At 47.9% G+C, this 19,338-nt stretch overlaps 1 protein-coding gene across 4 annotated transcripts; it reads left to right on the top strand.

Annotated features, from left to right (window-relative positions):
* The first annotated feature begins 5,674 nt into the window (after positions 1-5,674).
* LOC117724193 (class I histocompatibility antigen, Non-RT1.A alpha-1 chain-like) lies at positions 5,675-10,505 on the top strand. 4 transcript variants are annotated; one of them, XM_076916847.1, is made up of 8 exons: positions 5,675-5,903; positions 6,107-6,376; positions 6,583-6,858; positions 8,982-9,257; positions 9,385-9,498; positions 9,677-9,709; positions 9,896-9,943; positions 10,079-10,505. In XM_076916847.1, the coding sequence occupies exons 1-8, from the start codon at positions 5,708-5,710 to the stop codon at positions 10,081-10,083; spliced, it is 1,218 nt and encodes a 405-aa protein (XP_076772962.1). In that variant the 5' UTR covers positions 5,675-5,707; the 3' UTR covers positions 10,084-10,505. The 4 variants fall into 4 exon arrangements, with proteins under 4 accessions (XP_076772962.1, XP_076772963.1, XP_034379758.1 ...); XM_076916848.1 differs by lacking the exon at positions 9,896-9,943; XM_034523867.2 differs by lacking the exon at positions 10,079-10,505 and having other exon boundaries at positions 9,896-10,072.
* The last annotated feature ends 8,833 nt before the right edge of the window (positions 10,506-19,338 follow it).

The following is a 19,338-nucleotide window of genomic DNA, read 5'->3' as shown; positions in this document are numbered from 1 at the left end:
TTAACAGCAAGCAACAGCACAGGTTTGTTGCGGTAAATCTCTCACCCATAGGGAGTCCATAGAATAACGACACAAGTCAATAAGTATCAAATGAATGCTGCATGCCTAGATTGGGCAGATTTACCATTAAACTACACTATTTCCCTGGCTAAGAGAGCTCTTAACAACTTGCGGTTTCCTAGGTCAAGGCCTTCTTCGTCTTCTTTCCCTCCATCAACTGCCCTCTGCCTCGACCAACTGCCAACTCCGCTGCTTCTCTCTCTCCCTCTCTCGGCTCTCTCGTCTTCTCCTTTAGAGTTCGATTGGATCTCTCCACAACTGCTTGTCCCGTAGGATTATGTGATATGCCTGTAACATGTTTTATATTATAATATGTAAAAAACTTCTCCATCTTATTAGAGGTATACGCTGGACCATTGTCTGTTTTAATTTGTATGGGTATTCCCATAATGGCCATGACGTCTAACAAATGTGTAATTACAGAATCAGCCTTTTCTGATGCTAATGCAGTTGCCCATTGAAATCCTGAATATGTGTCTATAGTATGGTGCACATATTTCAGTTTGCCAAACTCTGTAAAATGAAAGACATCCATTTGCCAAATGTCATTTCTTTGAGTACCCTTACGGTTAGTTCCTGTAGGCAATGGAGTTTGGTTATATAATGAGCAAGTAGGGCATTGCCTCACATGTGGTTGCTGGGAATTGAACTCAGGTCCTCTGGAAGAGCAGTCTGTGCTCTTAACCTCTGAGCTATCTCTCTAGCCCTGAGTTCTACATCTTCATTTGAAGGCCACTAAGAGAAGACTTAGTGTGGTTAGGAGGAGGGTCTCATTGCCATCCCCACAGTGACACACTTCCTCCAACAAAGCCACACCTACTTCAACAAGGCTGCACCTCCTAATAGTGCCACACCCTGGGCCAATCTTATTCAAGCCAGCACAATAACCCATCACCTGTACTTGGGGTAATCCAGTAAAGTCTCACTAGCTCACCAAGGTGGACTTTGGTGGCATCATTACTTTTGTCTGCCGTGGGTTCACATTTTGGGGTGAGAAGAGGTGTGTCAAGTCTACCAGCACAATCCTGTCACACAACTCGGGTGCACATTTGAGTTTAGCAACTTGTAAGCAGGGAAAACCGCAAGAGGGGCTGATGGGTTACAAGAGAGCTGTTCCAATCAGCCCTGCCTTTGCCGACGGTTACTCTGATGTGGAAAAGCTCTAAAGGAGGTGCAGGATGCTCAGGGAACCTTACTGTACCACACCGGTGCCATCGAGACTCACCCTGCATCTGTAGATGCACACAGAAATCCCCCTCCACTTACAAGGATCCAGAGAACACCCCAGAAACAGTAGCTGTACTGCTTTAAGCTTAAGCCTGGCTTTCCTGGTGCTTCATGTAACCCGGCGTGTTGCCTGCAGACTGTGCAACTGGACAGACTATTATGAATGAATGAAGACGCAGCCAGCATGTGGCAGACCATCTGCATCCATTCATAAATATGCCACACCCTCTTTCTCAAGGTGTACTGGCTGGTTCTGTGTCAACTTATACAAACCGGAGTTATCACAGAGAAAGGAGCTTCCGTTGAGAAAATGCCTCCATGAGATCCAGCTGTAAGGCATTTTCTCAAATAGTAATATGGGGGGGGGGGGAGGGCCCATTGTGGGTGGTGCCATCCCTGGCTGGTAGTCTTGGGTTCTATAAGAAAACAAGCTGAGCAAGGCAGGGGAAGCAAACCAGTAAGCAGCATAACTCCATGGCTTCTGCATCAGCTCAAGAAGTTCAAGAGATGGCGCCTCAGCAAAAGCCAGCTGCATCTGGGAAGGACTTCCCACTCTAACCCGTGGGCCGAATGCCAGGGAAAAGAGGGTGAAAAAAACCCCACTAATCCCTGAATAGGAAAACCCATCAATCCCTGAGCTACCCCAAACTGAGGACTTGAAATCCCATCAATCCTCACTCTGGAAATCTCTGCTCTGAGAAACCCCACCCACTCAGAAATTGTACATAAGCCCCGCCCTTTGTCCAGTTCCCTGCTGCCCACACCTGAGAACAAAGGCCACGATCTCTGGATTCGTCTCTCCACACCCTGGATCCTGCAATAAATCTCTTTCATGAGATTTGCTGACTGGTGTGACTTTTCTCTCTCTAATCAGAATAAGACAAGAAGAAACACAGCAATGAAGAGAAGAAGGAAAGAGAAGATGTGGACTGAGGCACCTTAGATCCTCAGCTCAGCTGGGGAGACCCTCCCCTGGAGCTGCAACGCCTCTGCTGAGGAGACTTCCTCTAAGAGCTGTGTGGTCAGGATGCGTCTCCTGTGTCTCAGGATGCCCTTCCACTGGGACACTGTCCCACCTCAGAGCTGTGTGGTTCCTGGGCTTCCAAGTCTCAAGATCCCCTTCCATCTGAAGAGAAACACATCTACAGCACCTCCCCTAACCTCCAGGCAGAGCAGCTCTGTAATGTCAGAAACATTGGGAACCGGTCTGGGAAAGGAAAAATGGACATAATACATTTACATAGTCATGTGTGTCCCACTTGTCCTGTGATGAAATGAGATCACTGCCTCACACCAATGGCTCCTCCAGTGTAACTTCTCCACAGGTATTTAGTAAGCTGTACTTCCTGCTGGCTGCTTTAAGCAGGTCTGTTCATGTACACTCCAGGCCTGGGACCATTTAACCCCCTAACTGCTGTCTCAGTACCTAAAGTCAATGCCTCAGGACCAGCTGATAGGATTGAGTGGAGGGAACTCTCTCAAGCATGGCTATAGCCCCTCCATTTGTTAAGAAGCTGTAGCTGGTGCATTAAAACCCCTTTTAAACTCAGGCCTCTGACTATTTCATTACTTGGATGTCCTGTTAGTATGACAAGCTAGAAGGCAAGATCAAACCCTAACCTCAGAGAACCTTACACAACAAGCCATAGACGCCCTAACAGAAAGAGGCTTTATATTATCCACAGTTAAGATTCAACTAGTTCAGGCTGGAGAGATGGCTCAGCAGTTAAAAACACTGACAGACAACCATTACCCTAAAGATAAATTCCTGCAGCCACACCACTCTTTTTTTATTTTATTTTCGTTTTTTCGAGACAGGGTTTCTCTGTGTAGCCCTGGCTGTCCTGGAACTAACTCTGTAGACCAGGCTGGCCTCGAACTCAGAAATCTGCCTGCCTCTGCTGGGATTAAAGGTGTGCACCACCACCGCCCGGCAGCCACACCACTCTTCAGGTGGCTTCCTTCTCCACTGTTCTCTTGGTCTGCTATCCCAAGTCCCACAGCTTTTACAGATGGAGAGCCACAGGATGCTGTCTACACAGTATACCAAAGACACCCGGGCTCTTGGTCACATTTTTTCCCTCTTACAGATAAATCTCCCCAACTTAAAGAACTGTATTCCATCTTTCTGATCTTAACATATCTAAAAGAACCAGCTAAACTATATTCAGACAGCAGTTATATGGTCAACTTCCTCCCGTGGCTGGCCTGTTTCTATGTCAGACTTGGTGGTGACCCTTTTTCCCAACTATTAATTAAGATTTCAAAAATATTTTAAACTAGAACATATCCCATTTTTAGTCAGCCATGTGTGGTCACACTCATCCCTTACCAGAGCTGTCTCTGATGGCCACACATCAGCCAGTAAGACTCTCACAGCTGGGGCCTTTACTCTGTCACCCCTCACTGCTAAAGAACTCCCATCAGATAACCCATATTAACCTGAAGGGGCTACAGCTCAAATTCCCCAATACCCCCATAAAATACCTCAAGCACATCCTCAGAACTTGCTCCTCCTGTGCCTCCCTAATTCACACCCCTGCTATACAACAACCCCAGAGGCCCTCAGGCTAATGCCCTCTTGCAAGAATGACGTCACCCACATCCTGTCACTCTGTACACACAAAAATTCGTCTTTGTTACTGTTGATACCTATTCTGATTTAAAACCTAATTAATCACGTGTTTTCCAATTTTGCTATGATGAGGCTCCCTCTCCATGTCAAAGCTGATACTGGACCTGCATTCATTCAACAGCTATCAATTCTAAAATTTCTGCAAGTCTTGGAAAATTGTCCACCACACTGGTATCCCTCACAACCCTCAGAGCTAAACTGTCATTGAAAGAACAAATCAAATACTTTAGAAAATAATTAAGATACACAAGACTTCCTACCACCAACTACCAAATTAAACCTGGGATTCACACTGAATGCGTTCAACCTCTATGCCACCCAAGACAAACCTCCCATTGTCTGTCACTGGAGTCAACCACCACTATCCATCCTGGTCAGATGGAAGGACCCATTTGACAGGTGTTGGAGAGGGTCGGGTTACCTATTAACTACAAGAAGGGGATTTGTTTGTATCTTTCCAGAGGACCAACCTCACCCTGTCTGGGGGCCAGCCTGCAATATCTGATGAGACCCCTCCAGTCGGAAAGAGGTCACACCTGGGGATCACAGAGAAAACAAAGAGGAGACCATGCAGGCACCTGAGGGCACACAACCAGATCACCTGGAAGGACACTCATGTCCTCACTGACACAACTCGATGCAGCTGTTTCCACCCCCCTCCCCCACCCCACACAAGGCTACTTCTGCGTCATTCTCATGGCTGTTTTTACCCTCCTTAACACCATGCTGGGGCTAGCCCCACTCCTGCTAACACTATGCTTTCCTTGTTTTATGTCAGGGAACCATATCATGGGGAGAACCAGATAATCAGGACTGGAAACTGCTCACCAGCAGGATGTCAGAAACCCATTATGATTCCTATACACAAATGCCACTTCCAGTGCTGGTTCCTTTGCTTGCTTTCCTTGACAAGCAGATCCTCATGCCTTAAGGACATTAACACCTATGGAGGATGTTCCTATTGGTCCTGTAAGTTAAAAATGGGGGTGCATGGGACACCCCACACTACAGATATACACCACCCTACCTTTCCTAATGTTAACCACGTTTAGATAAACACTGGAGAACACTGGAAGGAAACATGGAACGGGGTGATTTATGTGCCCTTTGATACCAAACCCTCTTCCCAGTGGACAAGGGGGTCTACAGTGCCAAGACAATGACCCAGGTCCACACAGACAATCTCAGGACTGAGAATGAAGATCCTTGTAAATAAAACACACCCATCTGGAACTACAGATGCTTCATCTGGGAAGAAACAGGACGAATCTGTGTTTCAGCCCAAGTCTGAGAAGACAGATCCTGAGGGAACAGGCAAAGTCCTCTTTACAGTCAGGCTTGGCAGTGTGAGCCGCCCACTGCAGGTGAACACAGAGCCTGGACTCTGTGGGGTCCGTGTGGGACTTGCAGCCCAGCGACTATTTAAGGAGAAGCATCTCTCCACTGCATCCCCAACCACTTGTACTAACACTGTATTCCCGGAAGTGGCTTTTCATCTAGAAGACTCCAGGGTCTGATTTCTGAAGAGAAGAAGGAAGAGGAAGGGTGGAGGAGAGGACACAGAGAATCTGGCCTGTGGGTCTCTCCTGGTGTCCAGACAGCTCCTGGGTCGGAACTTGGAGACACCATGACAAACAGCGCTCTATCCACAGCACAGGGTTCAGACAAAGTCTTAGTCTCCAGGCTGTGAGGTCAGGGGTGGGGAAGCCCAGGGCTGGGGATTCCCCATCTCCGTAGTTTCACTTCTGCTCCTAACCTGGGTCAGGTCCTTCTGCCCGGACACTGATGACGCGCGGGCAGTTCTCACTCTCATTGGGTGCCGGGATCCCGGGAAACCAATCAGCGTCGCCGCGGGCACTGGTTATAAAGTCCACGCAGCCCGCGGGACTCAGACGCCCCGGATCCCAGATGGGGGCGATGGCGCCGCGCACGCTGCTCCTGCTGCTGGCGGCCGCCCTGGCCCCGACCCAGACCCGCGCGGGTGAGTGCGGGGTCGGGAGGGAAACGGGCTCTGCGGGGAGGGACGGAGGCGGCACCGGGGAAGCAGCATCCCCGCGTCGCCCACCGGACCCTCCGCCCCTTCTCTACCCGCGTCCCGAGCCCCGCGCCCGGCTCCCCTCTCGGCCCACGCACCCGCCCGCAGTCCCGGGAGGAGGTCGGGGTCTCACCGCGCGCCGCCCCCAGGCTCACACTCGCTGCGGTTTTTCGACACCGCCATATCCCGGCCCGGCCTCCGGGAGCCCCGGTTCATTATCGTCGGCTACGTGGACGACACGGAGTTCGTGCGCTTCGACAGCGACGCGGAGAATCCGAGGATGGAGCCGCGCGTGCGGTGGATGGAGCAGGAGGGGCCGGTGTATTGGGAGGAGCAGACACAGATCGCCAAGAGACAGGAGCAGTGGAACCGAGATAGCCTGAGGAACATTCTCCGCTACTACAACCAGAGCGAGGGCGGTGAGTGACCCCGGGTCGGAGGTCACGACCCCTCCACGTCCCGACACAGGGGCCGGAGACGTTCGGGTCCCAAGTCCGAGGTTCGTGGGTAGAACCGACCCGGGACCGGTTTCCCTTTCAGTTTGGAGAAGTTCGCGGGTGGGCGGGACCGGGGCGGGTGGGCGGGGCCGGGGCGGGTGGGCGGGGCTGACCGCGGGGTCCCGCAGGTTCTCACACGATCCAGCGGATGTCTGGCTGTGAAGTGGGGTCGGACGGGAGCCTCCTCCGCGGGTATGAGCAGTACGCCTACGACGGCCTTGATTACATCGCCCTGAACGAAGACCTGGAAACGTGGACGGCGGCGGACATGGCGGCGCAGATCACCCGACGCAAGTGGGAGCAGAGTGGTGATGCAGAGAGACACAGGGCCTACCTGGAGGGCAGATGCGTGGAGTGGCTCTGCAGACACCTGGACCGCGGGAAGGAGACGCTGCTGCGCACAGGTGCAGGGCCGCGGTCAGCTCCTCCCTCTGCCCTCGGGCTGGGGCTCAGTCCTGGGGAAGAAGAAACCCTCAGCTGGGGTGATGCCCCTGTCTCAGAGGGGAGAGAGTGTCCCTGGGTCTCCTGATCCTCATCACAGTGACTGCACTGACTCTCCCAGGGCTCAGCCTTCTCCCTGGACAGTTCCCAGTCTGTCTCAGGAGGGAAGGAGAGAGTTTCCTGACAGAACAGCAGGGGCTCCCTGCTGTCAGCCATGGCCTCTCCCAGGCCAGGTTCTCTGCCCACACCCACTGTCTGTGGACACTGACTCCTGTCATGCTGAGTGTGTCAGCCCTTACACCTCAGGACCGGAAGTCTCCTTTACTGATGGGAGACATGGACTCCCCTACACTAGGCTGGTTCCCCGAGTTTCTAGAACTTTCCATATAAATACATTCTCACAGATCCCTGTCTGTCTGTAGAGTTTTCGTCTCTTTGACAATACAATTCTAGCTATTTCTACAGTGCTGAATGATCACATGAGCCTTTATGGGGTAACCCGGAGCAATATAAACTGTGGGATCTCTTTTCTTTTTTTCCTCTTTTCTTTTTCTTGTTTCTTACCTCTTTCTGCTTCTGCTTCCTCTCCCCCTCCCCCTCCCCCTCCCCGTCCCCCTCCCCCCTCCCCTCCTCCTCCCCTCTTCTCCCCTCCCCCTCCCCCTCTCCCTCTCCCTCTCTCTCCCTTTCTCCCTCTCCCCCTCCCCATCTCCCTCTCTCCCTCTCCCTCCCCTCCCTCTCCCTCTCCCTCTCCCCATCCCCCTCCCCCTCTCACTGCTCCTCCCCATCTCCCCTCCCTCTCCCCCTCTCTCCCTCTCCCTCCCTCTCTCCCTCTCCCCATCCCCCTCCCCCTCTCACTGCCCCTCCCCATCTCCCCTCCCTCTCTCCCTCCCCCTCTCCCCCTGCCCCTCTCCCTCCCCTTCTCCCTCTCCCCCTCCCCCTCTCCCTCTCCCTCTCCCTCTCCCTCTCCCTCTCCCTCTCCCTCTCCCTCTCCCTCTCTCCCTCTCTCCCTCTCTCCCTCTCCCTCCCTCTCTCTGTCTCCCCCTCCCCCTCTCCCTCTCCCTCTCTCCCTCTCCCTCCCTCTCTCTGTCTCCCCCTCCCCCTCTCCCTCTCCCTCTCCTTCCCTTCCCCCTCCCCCTCCTTCTCTCCCTCTCCCCTCCTCTCTCCCTCTCCCTCTTTCTCTTCTTCTGGCATTGTTTTACTTCCAGTCAGTTTTTGTCTACACTGGAGTGAACCTGTTTCTCCAGGCCCTTGTATTATCACTTGTATCAGTTTCCACAGACTGGATGATTAGACAACTTAATTCAGGGTTCCTGCTAAAGGAGAGATTCTTGTGAGCTTAGACTGTTTCCTGTCAGAACTAAACATCCAGAAGCCTCCTGCTCTTCCTCTGCCCCCACAAGTTACAGGCTCCCCCTAGTGAATCAGGAATTGGACTTTCTGAGAGACAGGGTCTTCTGCAATCCAGGGCTGGAGTGAGAGGGAAGATCCAACACCCTGTGAGCCTGCTGTGTTCCAGTGAGTGCTGCACTGGGGTCCACAGCACACTCCAGGGATCCTGTGTAACACACCTGTACCTTGTCACCTCAGAGGCAGGAGCTGGAGTTATTTTCTCTGGCTGAGTGTCAGAGGTTCACCACATTTCTGCTACACACTTCCTGATGGCTGTTCACTTGGACTGACATTTATGCTGGTCAGCAAGATGACCACAGTGGTTAACTTTCAATGGTGGCTCCCTTCCAGGAGCACATGGCCCTAATTTCTAATATAGATATGAACACAAACACATATTAAATTACTTATTTTCCATTCCCTCTTCAATTATTTGACTTCCTATCTCATGCTGTAGAACATCACAGAAGGTCGGCCATGTTGACCCACTGGCTCATGTGGATCCCCTCTTAGATTCTGAGTCCCCCAGGAAAATGTGCAGTTCTGGGCTCAGGGACTAACTCTACCTTCAGGTCACTAGTGCGATGACAGTTGAAATGTCAGACACATAGTTAAGTGTCATCACTGATTCAACTAAGTCTTGTGTAGATTTCAGTTTGCCTTGTTAATTGTGGGATTTCTTAAAGTTTCCACACAGATCCCCCAAAGGCACATTTGACCCATCATCTCAGACCTGAAGATGAAGTCACCCTGAGGTGCTGGGCCCTGGGCTTCTACCCTGCTGACATCACTCTGACCTGGCAGTTGAATGGGGAGGACATGACCCAGGACATGGAGCTTGTGGAGACCAGGCCTACAGGGGATGGAAACTTCCAGAAGTGGGCATCTGTGGTGGTGCCTCTTGGGAAGGAGCAGAGTTACACATGCCATGTGCAACATGAGGGGCTGCCTCAGCCCCTCACCTTGAGATGGGGTAAGGAGGGTGTGGGTGCAGGGCTGGGGTCAGGGAAAGCTGGATCCTTCTGCAGACCATGAGCTGGTCAGCGCTGAGAGCTGGAGTCATGACCCTCACCTTCATTTCCTGTATCTGTCCTTCCCAGAGCCTCCTCCATCCCCTGACTCTAACATGGTGATCATTGCTGTTCTGGTTGTCCTTGCTGTGGCCATCATTGGAGCTGTGGTGGCTTTTGTGATGAAGAGGAGGAGAAACAGAGGTAGGAAATGGCAGGGTCTGAGTTTTCTCTCAGCCTCCTTTAGAAGTGTGCTCTGCTCATTAATGGGAAACACATCCACACCCCACATTGCTGCTGTCTCCAAATGGGTCTGCTGTCAGTTCTGGAAACTTCTAGTGTCAAGATCTTCCTTGAACTCTCACAGCTTTTCTTCTCACAGGTGGACAAGGAGGAGACTATGCTCCAGCTCCAGGTTAGTGTGGGGGACAGAATTATCCCTGAGGCCATTGGAGTGAAGCTGGGGATGATGGGAGCTCTGGGAATCCATAATAGCTCCTCCAGAGAAATCTTCTGTGGGTGTCATTTGTACCTTGATATGAATACATACACATACACATACACACAAATATATATATACATTTGTTTTGTTTTACCCTAGGCAGGGACAGCTCCCAGAGCTCTGATATGTCTCTTCCAGATTGTAAAGGTGACACTCTGGGGCCTGATTGGGGAGGGGCAATATGGACATGATTGGGTTTCAGGGACTCCCAGAATCCCCTGTGAGTGGTGGGTTGTTGGAATGTTGTCTTCACAGTGATGGTTCATGACTCTCATTCTCTAGCATGAAGACAGCAACCTGGAGTGGACTGAGTGACAGACAGTGTGTTCAGATCTCTCCTGTGACATCCAGAGCCCTCAGGTTTCTTTAGACAACAGTGTCTGATGTTCCCTGTGATCTTATGGGCTCAATGTGAAGAACTGTGGAGCCCAGCCTGCCCCTGCACACCAGGACCCTGTCCCTGCACTGCCTGTGTTCCCTTCCACAGCCAACCTTACTGGTCCAGCCAAACACTGGGGATATCTGCATCCTGTCAGCTCCATGCTGCCCTGAGCTGCAGCTCCTCACTTCCACACTGAGAATAAGAATCTGAATGTGAACTTGATTGTTAACATCTTGACCTGAGGGTTGGCTGCTTGTTAATTTCATGAATTGAGAATACTTAGAGTTTTTTTAAGAAATAAATTGGCAGATGGAGAACCTTCCAGAATCTGTGTCACTATGCTGTGTGTATCTCTTGGGACAGGATGAGGCTGTGCCCAGGTGGGCTCAGTCCATTGTGATCTTTGATGGGGTCACTCCTGGGCTGTGTCACCTCTGGGCTCTGCTCTCTCCATCACTATGAAGCACATGCTGAGAGTCTGTGATCACAAGGACACAGGGATGAGAGATGAACAGACAGATCACATCCTATATCTGAGACCCTGATTCCTGTTTCCAGGATTATGAGTCACTAGGTCTAAAGATCAGAGACCCCAGTGGGGATCCTTCAATGTACCGGGTGCACAAGATATTACATTTCCTCCCATCCTTTTGTTTTAGCTGTGAATGATGCAGTCTTGAAGCTTGCCCTGGGCACTCCCTGTAGCCATGATATTATTGTGGTTTCTGCTTCTCCTTCTTTCCTGTGTCTTTTCCAGGGTTCCTAGGTATAGGATGTGTTTTTCTGTTGAACTCTCAGGAGCAAATCCACAGCTGAGATTATTGGCTTAGATTTTCAAAACCTATTTTAATAGGGGATCTTAGATGCTTAACCTCCCTTCTAGCCCACCACCCACAGGAAGTAGTGGAAAACAAAGGTTATTGGGATTGGGGAAAACAGACCTGTTTAGAAATGGTTCTTTGCAGCAAATCCAGTTTGTGTTGTCAGGATATCAGCAGTTCAGTTCACAAGAATCAGCAACAGCAGCTCGATCCAGAAGAAGCAGGGAGGCTCAGCTGTTTGCTGTTTAGAAGTAGTGCCTTGGGGTGATTTCAATCTCCAACTGACAGGATACCAGTAGTCCAGGTCAGTAGTGTCTGGATAGCAAACACAAATCATAACCTGGAGCACAGCCCAGCAGGAACAGCCAGGCCTCCGTCAAATTGGCATGAGTCAGCAAGAATGGCCAGGACCAGCAGGGACACCAGGAGAAGTTCTCTGCCGTGACTCTCTCAACAAATCGAAGATCAGTAAAGATGAAGACAGGAAACCAAGGTAGCATTGCAAAGTCAGCCATGCAAGCCCACCATCACTGTCCATTGTGTCCTATTATACTCCCTCCAAACATCACATGTCCTCACATAAGTCTTGCCTCAATAAAACACCACACGAGTTTGTCTGAGCAAAACTCCATTTGAGTCTGTATCAGCTGACACATCCAGAAACTTCCACTTCACTCTGCCAATCAGCCCAAGTCTGCACAAGCAGCAAGAAACAGCCAGAATATCACCAGAAGATTTTTGGTGCATTTCTCTCTATGGAGTCAGGAGAAACAATGACCAATAAACAATGGTAAGGCTTACCAATACCATGCAGACTCATCTACTGTCTGCTGGGTTTTATTTATATTCCTTCTAAACATCATGTGTCCTTTCATGTGTCTGCTTTAGCAAAACAGTTTTTTTCACCTGTGCCTGCTTATAGAACATCATTTGACATAACTGACTTTCTGAAGAAACCAGAAGTTTCCACTTCCAGAACAGGGATGCTTCTCTCTCCTGTAACTTGGGTACCGCCCCCCTGAACCCTTTATACTCCTGCACCATCTTATCTTTTAGCAGCTTCTGTTCTGGAAGTAACTCCCTGTAATCTCTTCATCTCCGTTCCCAGCTTGGTGGACCTGTGGCTTGCAGCCCTGACTTGGGCATGCAGGATGCGGTATTCAGCATAGTCTGTCTTAAAGTCCTGTTCATAAGCCTGTTGTTGCTCTGCATTGTGGATGGCTCTGTATTGTAGGAGACCAAAGTCCTGTTCATAGGCCTGTAGCCATTTATATTAACTAATATCTCTAGCACTAAAGATACTGGAGCATAATCTGAGGTAAAATCTGCCAGCTCAGCAAGGAAACATTATTTTTTAAAACTTATGAGATATCTTTTTTTTTTACAAGCCTGATTCTACAACTAAGCTGTCAGCTCTTCTGAAACCTCTTTCTATTCGTGTCATTCTATCATGCTAGTCTACATTTCTCTTGAGCTCCTCCAAACCCAAGAGGGCTCCTTAGCTCTCTTTCCTAGATATCTGTTTCATCTGGATCCTGCCAGATGCATCTCTATTGTTCCTGCAAGCCCAAAGAGGAAATCCCCATCACTTACCTGGTGATCCTTCCAGAGAGGCTCTTCCAAGCGGAGAAATATATATATGGAGAGAGAGAGAGAGAGAGAGAGAGAGAGAGAGAGAGAGAGAGAGAGAGAGAGAGAGAGCTGTCAATGAACCACATCACTGTCATGAGATTTTCCTACTCAGGGATTGCTAGCTTTTTTTTTTCACCCCCTTTTCCCTGGCATCGGGCCCATGGGTTAGTGTGGGAAGTCCTTCTCATATGCAGCTGGCTTTTGCTGAGCTGCCATTTCTGTGAGGCTGCTGGGACAGGAAGAGCCTAGAGAGGTGTTGCCACTCTGGACAGCTCCTGAGTGTTTCACCAAGACTGAAGACTGAAGCAGACAGAAGGTGTCTCCACCGTGGACAGCTCCTGTGATGCCCGCAGGCTGAGGAGATGTAGTGGAGCCACCATTCATAACAGGAGCCCCCATTTTGGACAGCTCCTGTGGGACATTTTACTGAGGTGGCCTGTAGGCTGGAACAGGAAGGAAGGACCTGCGGACACTTTGACGGATTTAGTGTTAGGGACTACAATAAGGCAGAATAAACCCTTTCTCCCTAAACTGTGTCTTGTCAGATATTAGGCCACAGTGATGGAAAATGGAACTGTATTGGTTACTTTTCTGTTTCTGTGATAAAACATCATGTCCAAGGAAACTTACAGAAGGTTTATCTGGGGATTAGGGTCCCAAAGAGTTAAGAGTCCATCAACATCCTGACAGCAAACACCAGGCATGGCAGCAGGAACAGCTGAGAGCTCACACCTCCAACCATGCCTCCCAGTGACATACTTCCTCCAGCAAGGCCACACCTCCTGAGCTTCCCCAAACAGCACCAACTGGGAACCAAGTATTCAAATGACCAAGAATATGGGGGTCATATTATTCAAAGGACCACAGTAACTAACACAGACAGTGACACCCAAGCTCTCAGTGCAAATATGGGATCTTCCAGGTGTAGTACCAGGGAAATGTTAGCGATCCCCCAAGACTAGACAGGAGCTCATCTGATGTGATCACAGTAGGGCCTTTTATTTGAGCTAGCTCAGGCCAGCACACTGGGTCATGCAGGACACTTTTGGTAATGAGGAGCTCCGAATATCTATCAGGGCAAGGCTTTTTAGTAAGCAGCAAGTGAAGGGTGAGTGTGCAAGCATCTAATTGGGAAGTTACTGTGGCTTTTAACATTATTGGGGGTGCTGAAGTCATATTATAATGTTACTTTCTGCTTCCCTCTGCACTGGTGACCATTAGTCAGGGGATTGGCTTGTAACCTGGGGATGCAGGTTTGTTGTGGGAATAACCTGGAGACACAGGTCTTGTTGGGATAATAACCAGGAGATGCTGTTCTTGTTAGGGGTTAGTCTAGAGACTGGAGCTAGGCTCGGGTTTTGTTAGAAGGTAACTTGGAAACTAATGGTGGTGCCAGCCTGTTAGTTTCCCTGAGTTCAAGTTCTGTAAAATGGAGTCTGAATTTAAAAGGTTTGGCCTCTCACAGGTGGCAGCTGGCTGACATTGCCACAGGTGGGAACTGGGCAAGAAGGCCTGGTTCTCCAGAGTTATTTAAGGCAATATTAGTACCTATCTATCAGGAAACGCCTTCCATAATGTCATGGTGGGAACCTCCTGTTTGTCCCAAGTCCAGGAATGAAGAAACTTTCAAAAGGAATCATTCAAACCCAGTGGTCTCCAAGAGGACCATCGAGATGGCTCAGAGGGTAAAGGTTCTGGCCACCAAGCTTGGCTCCCTGAGGTTGATCCATGGAAGCCACATGGTGAATGGAGAGACCTGACTCCTGTAAGTTACCCTCTGAGGATCACATGAGAATCATGACATGCACATCCCAACACATAATTATTACATCAGTGCAATAAAAATGAAAATGAAACTATGACGGTTTCATGTTGAAGAAAATGTAAACACATGTGTATAAGGACACGTATGTCTAAGGACACGTAAGTATAAGTTGTGTTCAGTTTGCCTCCAGACTTTCCAGTGGGCAAATTTTCCTGTGTCCAAAACACACATTGTGATGAGAAGCCACCAGGCAGATTAAAGGACAACCCATGCAAGGATAATCACAGGAATATTAAACTATTTTACATGCTATGTATTCATACTATTGCTTTATGTGTATGGTGTGCAAATGAGGGCACTCCCCAGCTGTGGTGGGTGTGTTGGGGAAAAGGAGTCAGATGACAACCTTGGGGGGACAGTTCTTTCCTTCCATGTGGGTTCTGGGTGGTCAGACTTGGTGGCAAGCACCTCTACCTGAGTCACCTCACCATCCCAGACTGGGTGCCACCACCCTGTTTTTGGAGGTGTTGAGAAATCGAACCTGTGGCATGTGGTATACAAGAACTCTAGTCAGTGTGTCATATTCCTAATGTTTGAAAACCAGTCAGGAGAAAAGGGCTTTCTGTTATTTCAAAGGATCATACTAAATAAAGATTAGGGATACAGATGGAATTACAGACTCTATGTTAAAAACAGACATGGGTGGCATACAAGAAGCACTTTGGCAATGTAGCCAGATGATCTAGGAGAACCAGGCCTGAAGTGGACATTTCTGGTTTCTTTGGAGACTCAATTGTGTCTTGTGATATTTTTCTGAAAACTGTCTTATGAAAGGATGTTTTTGCTGAAGCAGACACGTGGTGTTTTTCTGGAAGCTGCCTGGACAAGGGACATGTGATGTTTTGATAGACCTTGAGAGATGTTCTCTTGGAGAACACATGACATTTGGAAAGAGTATAAATATAACCCAACAGACAGCAGATGATGCTGTGTGGCATTGGTTCGACTTGCCATTCATTACTGGTCTTTGCTGGTCTTTGTTGGACTTTGCTGGGCTTTGCTTATACTGGTCTTCACTGACGATGCTGTGGCATTGGTTAGCCTTGCCTTATTTGCTGATCATTTGTCATGACTTTGTAGAGAGTAACGAACCAAAGAACTTCTGGTGGTGTTCCAGCAGCTTCTTCCTGCTTCTGCAGACTCAGGCTGATTGGTAGAACCTCAGAGTCACTTCTGGATTGAACTGCCATTGTTGACTCGTGTGAACTCAACTGCTGATATCCTGACAACACAGACTGGACTCACCCCAAAGAACTATTTCTAAACAGGTCCACACCCTCCTTTGCCCTATTAACCTTTCCTTTCTACTACCTCTGGTGGGTGGTGAGCTAGAAGAGAGGTTAAAACGTTTAAGTAAGCTTATTAGAGTAGGTTTTGGACAATATAAGCCTACACAGGGCATCTGGGATGTTCCATGTGTGGGTTATGTTACCAATGCTGCATTGGTGCTGGAGGACATCAGGTGTTTGGGTAGACTGAGCACTGTGGGGACAGATTGGGAAGCTTCTTCTCTTGGACTTTGTGACCCTGAGGCACCAGGGCTTCTCCTATTCAAACCTTCTCTGCAGGGTAGTTAGGTGGCTCAGGCCTGAGTGAGGCCCTGTGGCTGCAGAGAAAAGAATCACAGAGAGCCAAGCATAAAAATAAAGATGGTGACACTTCAGAGTAAAATTATGGAGCTGGAGAGATTGTTCAGAGGTGAAGACTGCTACTGCTGTTCCAGAGGACCTGGGTTCAGTTCCCAGCTCTCATCCACTTGTAACTGCAATCTTAGAGGGGATAGTGTGCCCTCTTCTGACCCCCTGGGGGACTGCATGCATGTGGCACACAGACATACATTCAGGTAAAATACCAGTATACATAAAAATATTTTTTAAAAGAATGAAAAAGAAATGTAGAGAAATAAGATTTCTATAAAGAAAGAGATTGAGGGTAATTACAGCATGTAGTAACACCTCCAAATCCTAGTGCAGGACTCTAGGGTCCCCCACACTAGACACTGGTCTTAGGGATTTCACAAGGAAGGGAGAAATTGACACAACTATCCCTACAGAGTGGCCCTGATGCTACTGGTCTATGATGTGTGTGTCATTCATTTATGTTTTTTTTGTGTTGTTATGTCTTCTTGTAGTTCAGGTTGACCTTGAAATTTTTTTAACATTAATTTATTTATTATGTACACAGTGTTCTGCCTGCATATGTGCCTGTCCGCCAGAAGAGGGCACCAGATATCACTATAGATTGCTGTGAGCCACTGCATGTCCATTATCCTCATTGCCTTAGGACCCTGAAAGACATCATTCCAGACAGTAGGAAACAATTTTAAGAACACAAAGCCCTCATTGCCAAAGAGGGGTGGTAGCCATTTGATTGTTGAGTGGGTGTAGAATGCTTGTCGATGGGAAAGTAGGGGTGGTCACTAACTTTTAAAGGTCCTGGTCAGGAAAGAAACAAAAAAAAAAGGAATTCTTTCTCTTTTTCTTTCTTCTGTCCTTCTTTCTCTACTATTTAATGTTAGGGGAAGAAGGAAGAGAAGAGATTAAAAAAAAAAAGGCATGTAGGCATAATTTTTCCAACCTACTTTAACAAATGTTCAACCTCTCCTTTTGCCCACCACACAGAAGAGGTAATTAAAGAAAAGTTATTAGGTTATGGGGGAAGTGGACCTGTTTGACAATAGCTCTTTCGGGGCAAGCTCAATCTTCTTTGTCAGCAGTTCAGTTCCTTAGCAAACACCAAATACCAATCAACAGCTGTAGTCCAGTTTTCTTGGCTGGTAGACCTCAAACAGGGACCAGCAGCTACAGTCCAGTCCTCTCCACAGACAGACACCCTGCTGCAAGCCAGCAACTGTAGTTCAATCTTGAAGAAACTGCAACACTCACCAACCCAAAAGCCACAAGAACCTCAGGAGGGGTTCTTTGTAGAGTTTCTCTCAATGGCAGTTAACACAAGTGGATCTCAATGACTATGTAAGGCAAACCAATACATGCATGTCCTCAGTGAAGAACAGCAAGGCAGAGCAAACCAAACCAAAGCTCAGTGCTCATCCCTGACTGTCTGTGGGGTCATATTTAAAATACTTCTTCATCACAGGTCCTTTCATGTTTCTGCTATAGTAAAGCATCCTTTTACCTGTGTCTGCTTCAGGAAAAGATTCTTTCATGTGTCTGTTTTAGCAAAATACTCTTTCATGTGTGTGCTCCAGCAAAACACCATTTTATAACTGACTTTCCAAAGAAACTAGAAGTTCCACTTGAGGACTATAAAGGAATGATGGGATAAAAGGGTGGGTTGTTGACTCTGCTTTTAGACTAAACAGCAACAAGTACCAGTCTCAGATGTCACAGGGTTTGGATTTGGATGTTTGTGTCTGGAGAGAAATGTAAGCACATATTTGCTACAACACACTGTACACATGCTTCAACTCTTGTTTAAGGGATTGTATCTATGCGACACATTTAAAAATGTAATGTAACATTATAGTCCTTGAAAGAAACTATTGTAAACAGTTCAAGATAATTAAGAAATGCAAGTGGGTAGTCAGGCAATCAAACTTATGGACATGTCAGGTACGAGTTGTGTTACAGAAATAAGCCTTTTTAGCCTCTTGTAGATGTTTCCAAAGTTGAACAGATAGTACATAGCTAGAAATAAGCAACATTTGCTTATTCTGATAGACTGTAAATAGATAGGTGGTCTTCAAAAATCTCACAGATCTAAAGGAGTTGGTCTTCAAAACTGTTTTACCAACACGAGGCTTTCCATAACAGTGAGACCTGACTGTGCCTGGCAGCACCGCATTCTACTTCAGAGAGGATGACGGGCAGTGAAGAACCTCCATATGGAGTTTGTTTCAAATGTGGCAAAGCTGGACACCAGCCAAACACCTGCCCTTGCTTCAACCGCAGACAGCATGCTGTCCTAACAGTGACAAGCAGGACGCAGAGGAAGTTGACTGGTGAGCTTTGCCAAGACACATTGAGGAAGTCCTTCAATATTCCTGCTTCACAAAAAGAGTCCATCATTTACAGGGCCAATAGCCTGAAGATGGATGCCCCAACACTGCAGGAGAATCTTGGGGAACTGTCCAGGGAGCCAGTGATCTCTGCCATTTCCATAGCTTTGGAAGCTGCTTGCTCTGCACTTCCTGTTTTCTCAGGGAATATTTATCCTTCTCAGGTCACTGATGGGGTGTAAGACTACATAGTTATAGTCTTGCATTAAAATGAAGTTGTTTCAGATATAAGAAAATTATTTAGGTACAGGAAGATATTTTAGGTGGATAATTCAAATTACTCTAGAAACAAAATAGGCACAGAACTGTGGACTCATAGTATAGATAATAGAGTAATTTCTCAATAATTGTCAAATACAAATGAACCAGACATTATTAATGTAATTCTTGTATTTTATATTAAGAATTAATGAAAATTCTTTATTTTAAAAATTAAATCTTAATTAAGATTAAATAAAGAATTAACATTTCTTAATTAAATTCTTAATTTAAATGAAATTTTTATACTTGTTCTCATTGTATATGGTTTATGATGTCAGAGAAAGAGCCTTTTATAGGACTAAAGGGGGCAATATTGAGGTAATGCTGTTGTACACTGTGTGAAGATGAGTCTCTGTCCATCCTTGCCTACCTAAAGCACCTTCTGAGAGATAAAATAAAAAGCCTATTTCCTGTAGCAAAGGAGAGTAGAAGACAGGACTCTGGTCAGAGAGAAGAACTCTGGGAAGAGAGAAGCATGGGGGATTTGCCACCCAGACTCTGAGGAAGCCGGATGTGTGAAACTGAGGAGAGGTGACCAGCCACATGGCAGAACTAGAATAGTATAAATGGGATAACTGAATATGAGATAGCTGGGAACAGGCC

The sequence above is a fragment of the Arvicanthis niloticus genome, chromosome 20, assembly GCF_011762505.2.
Source record: "Arvicanthis niloticus isolate mArvNil1 chromosome 20, mArvNil1.pat.X, whole genome shotgun sequence".
Lineage (NCBI taxonomy): Eukaryota > Metazoa > Chordata > Mammalia > Rodentia > Muridae > Arvicanthis > Arvicanthis niloticus.
This window is presented reverse-complemented; position numbering and strand designations above follow the sequence as displayed.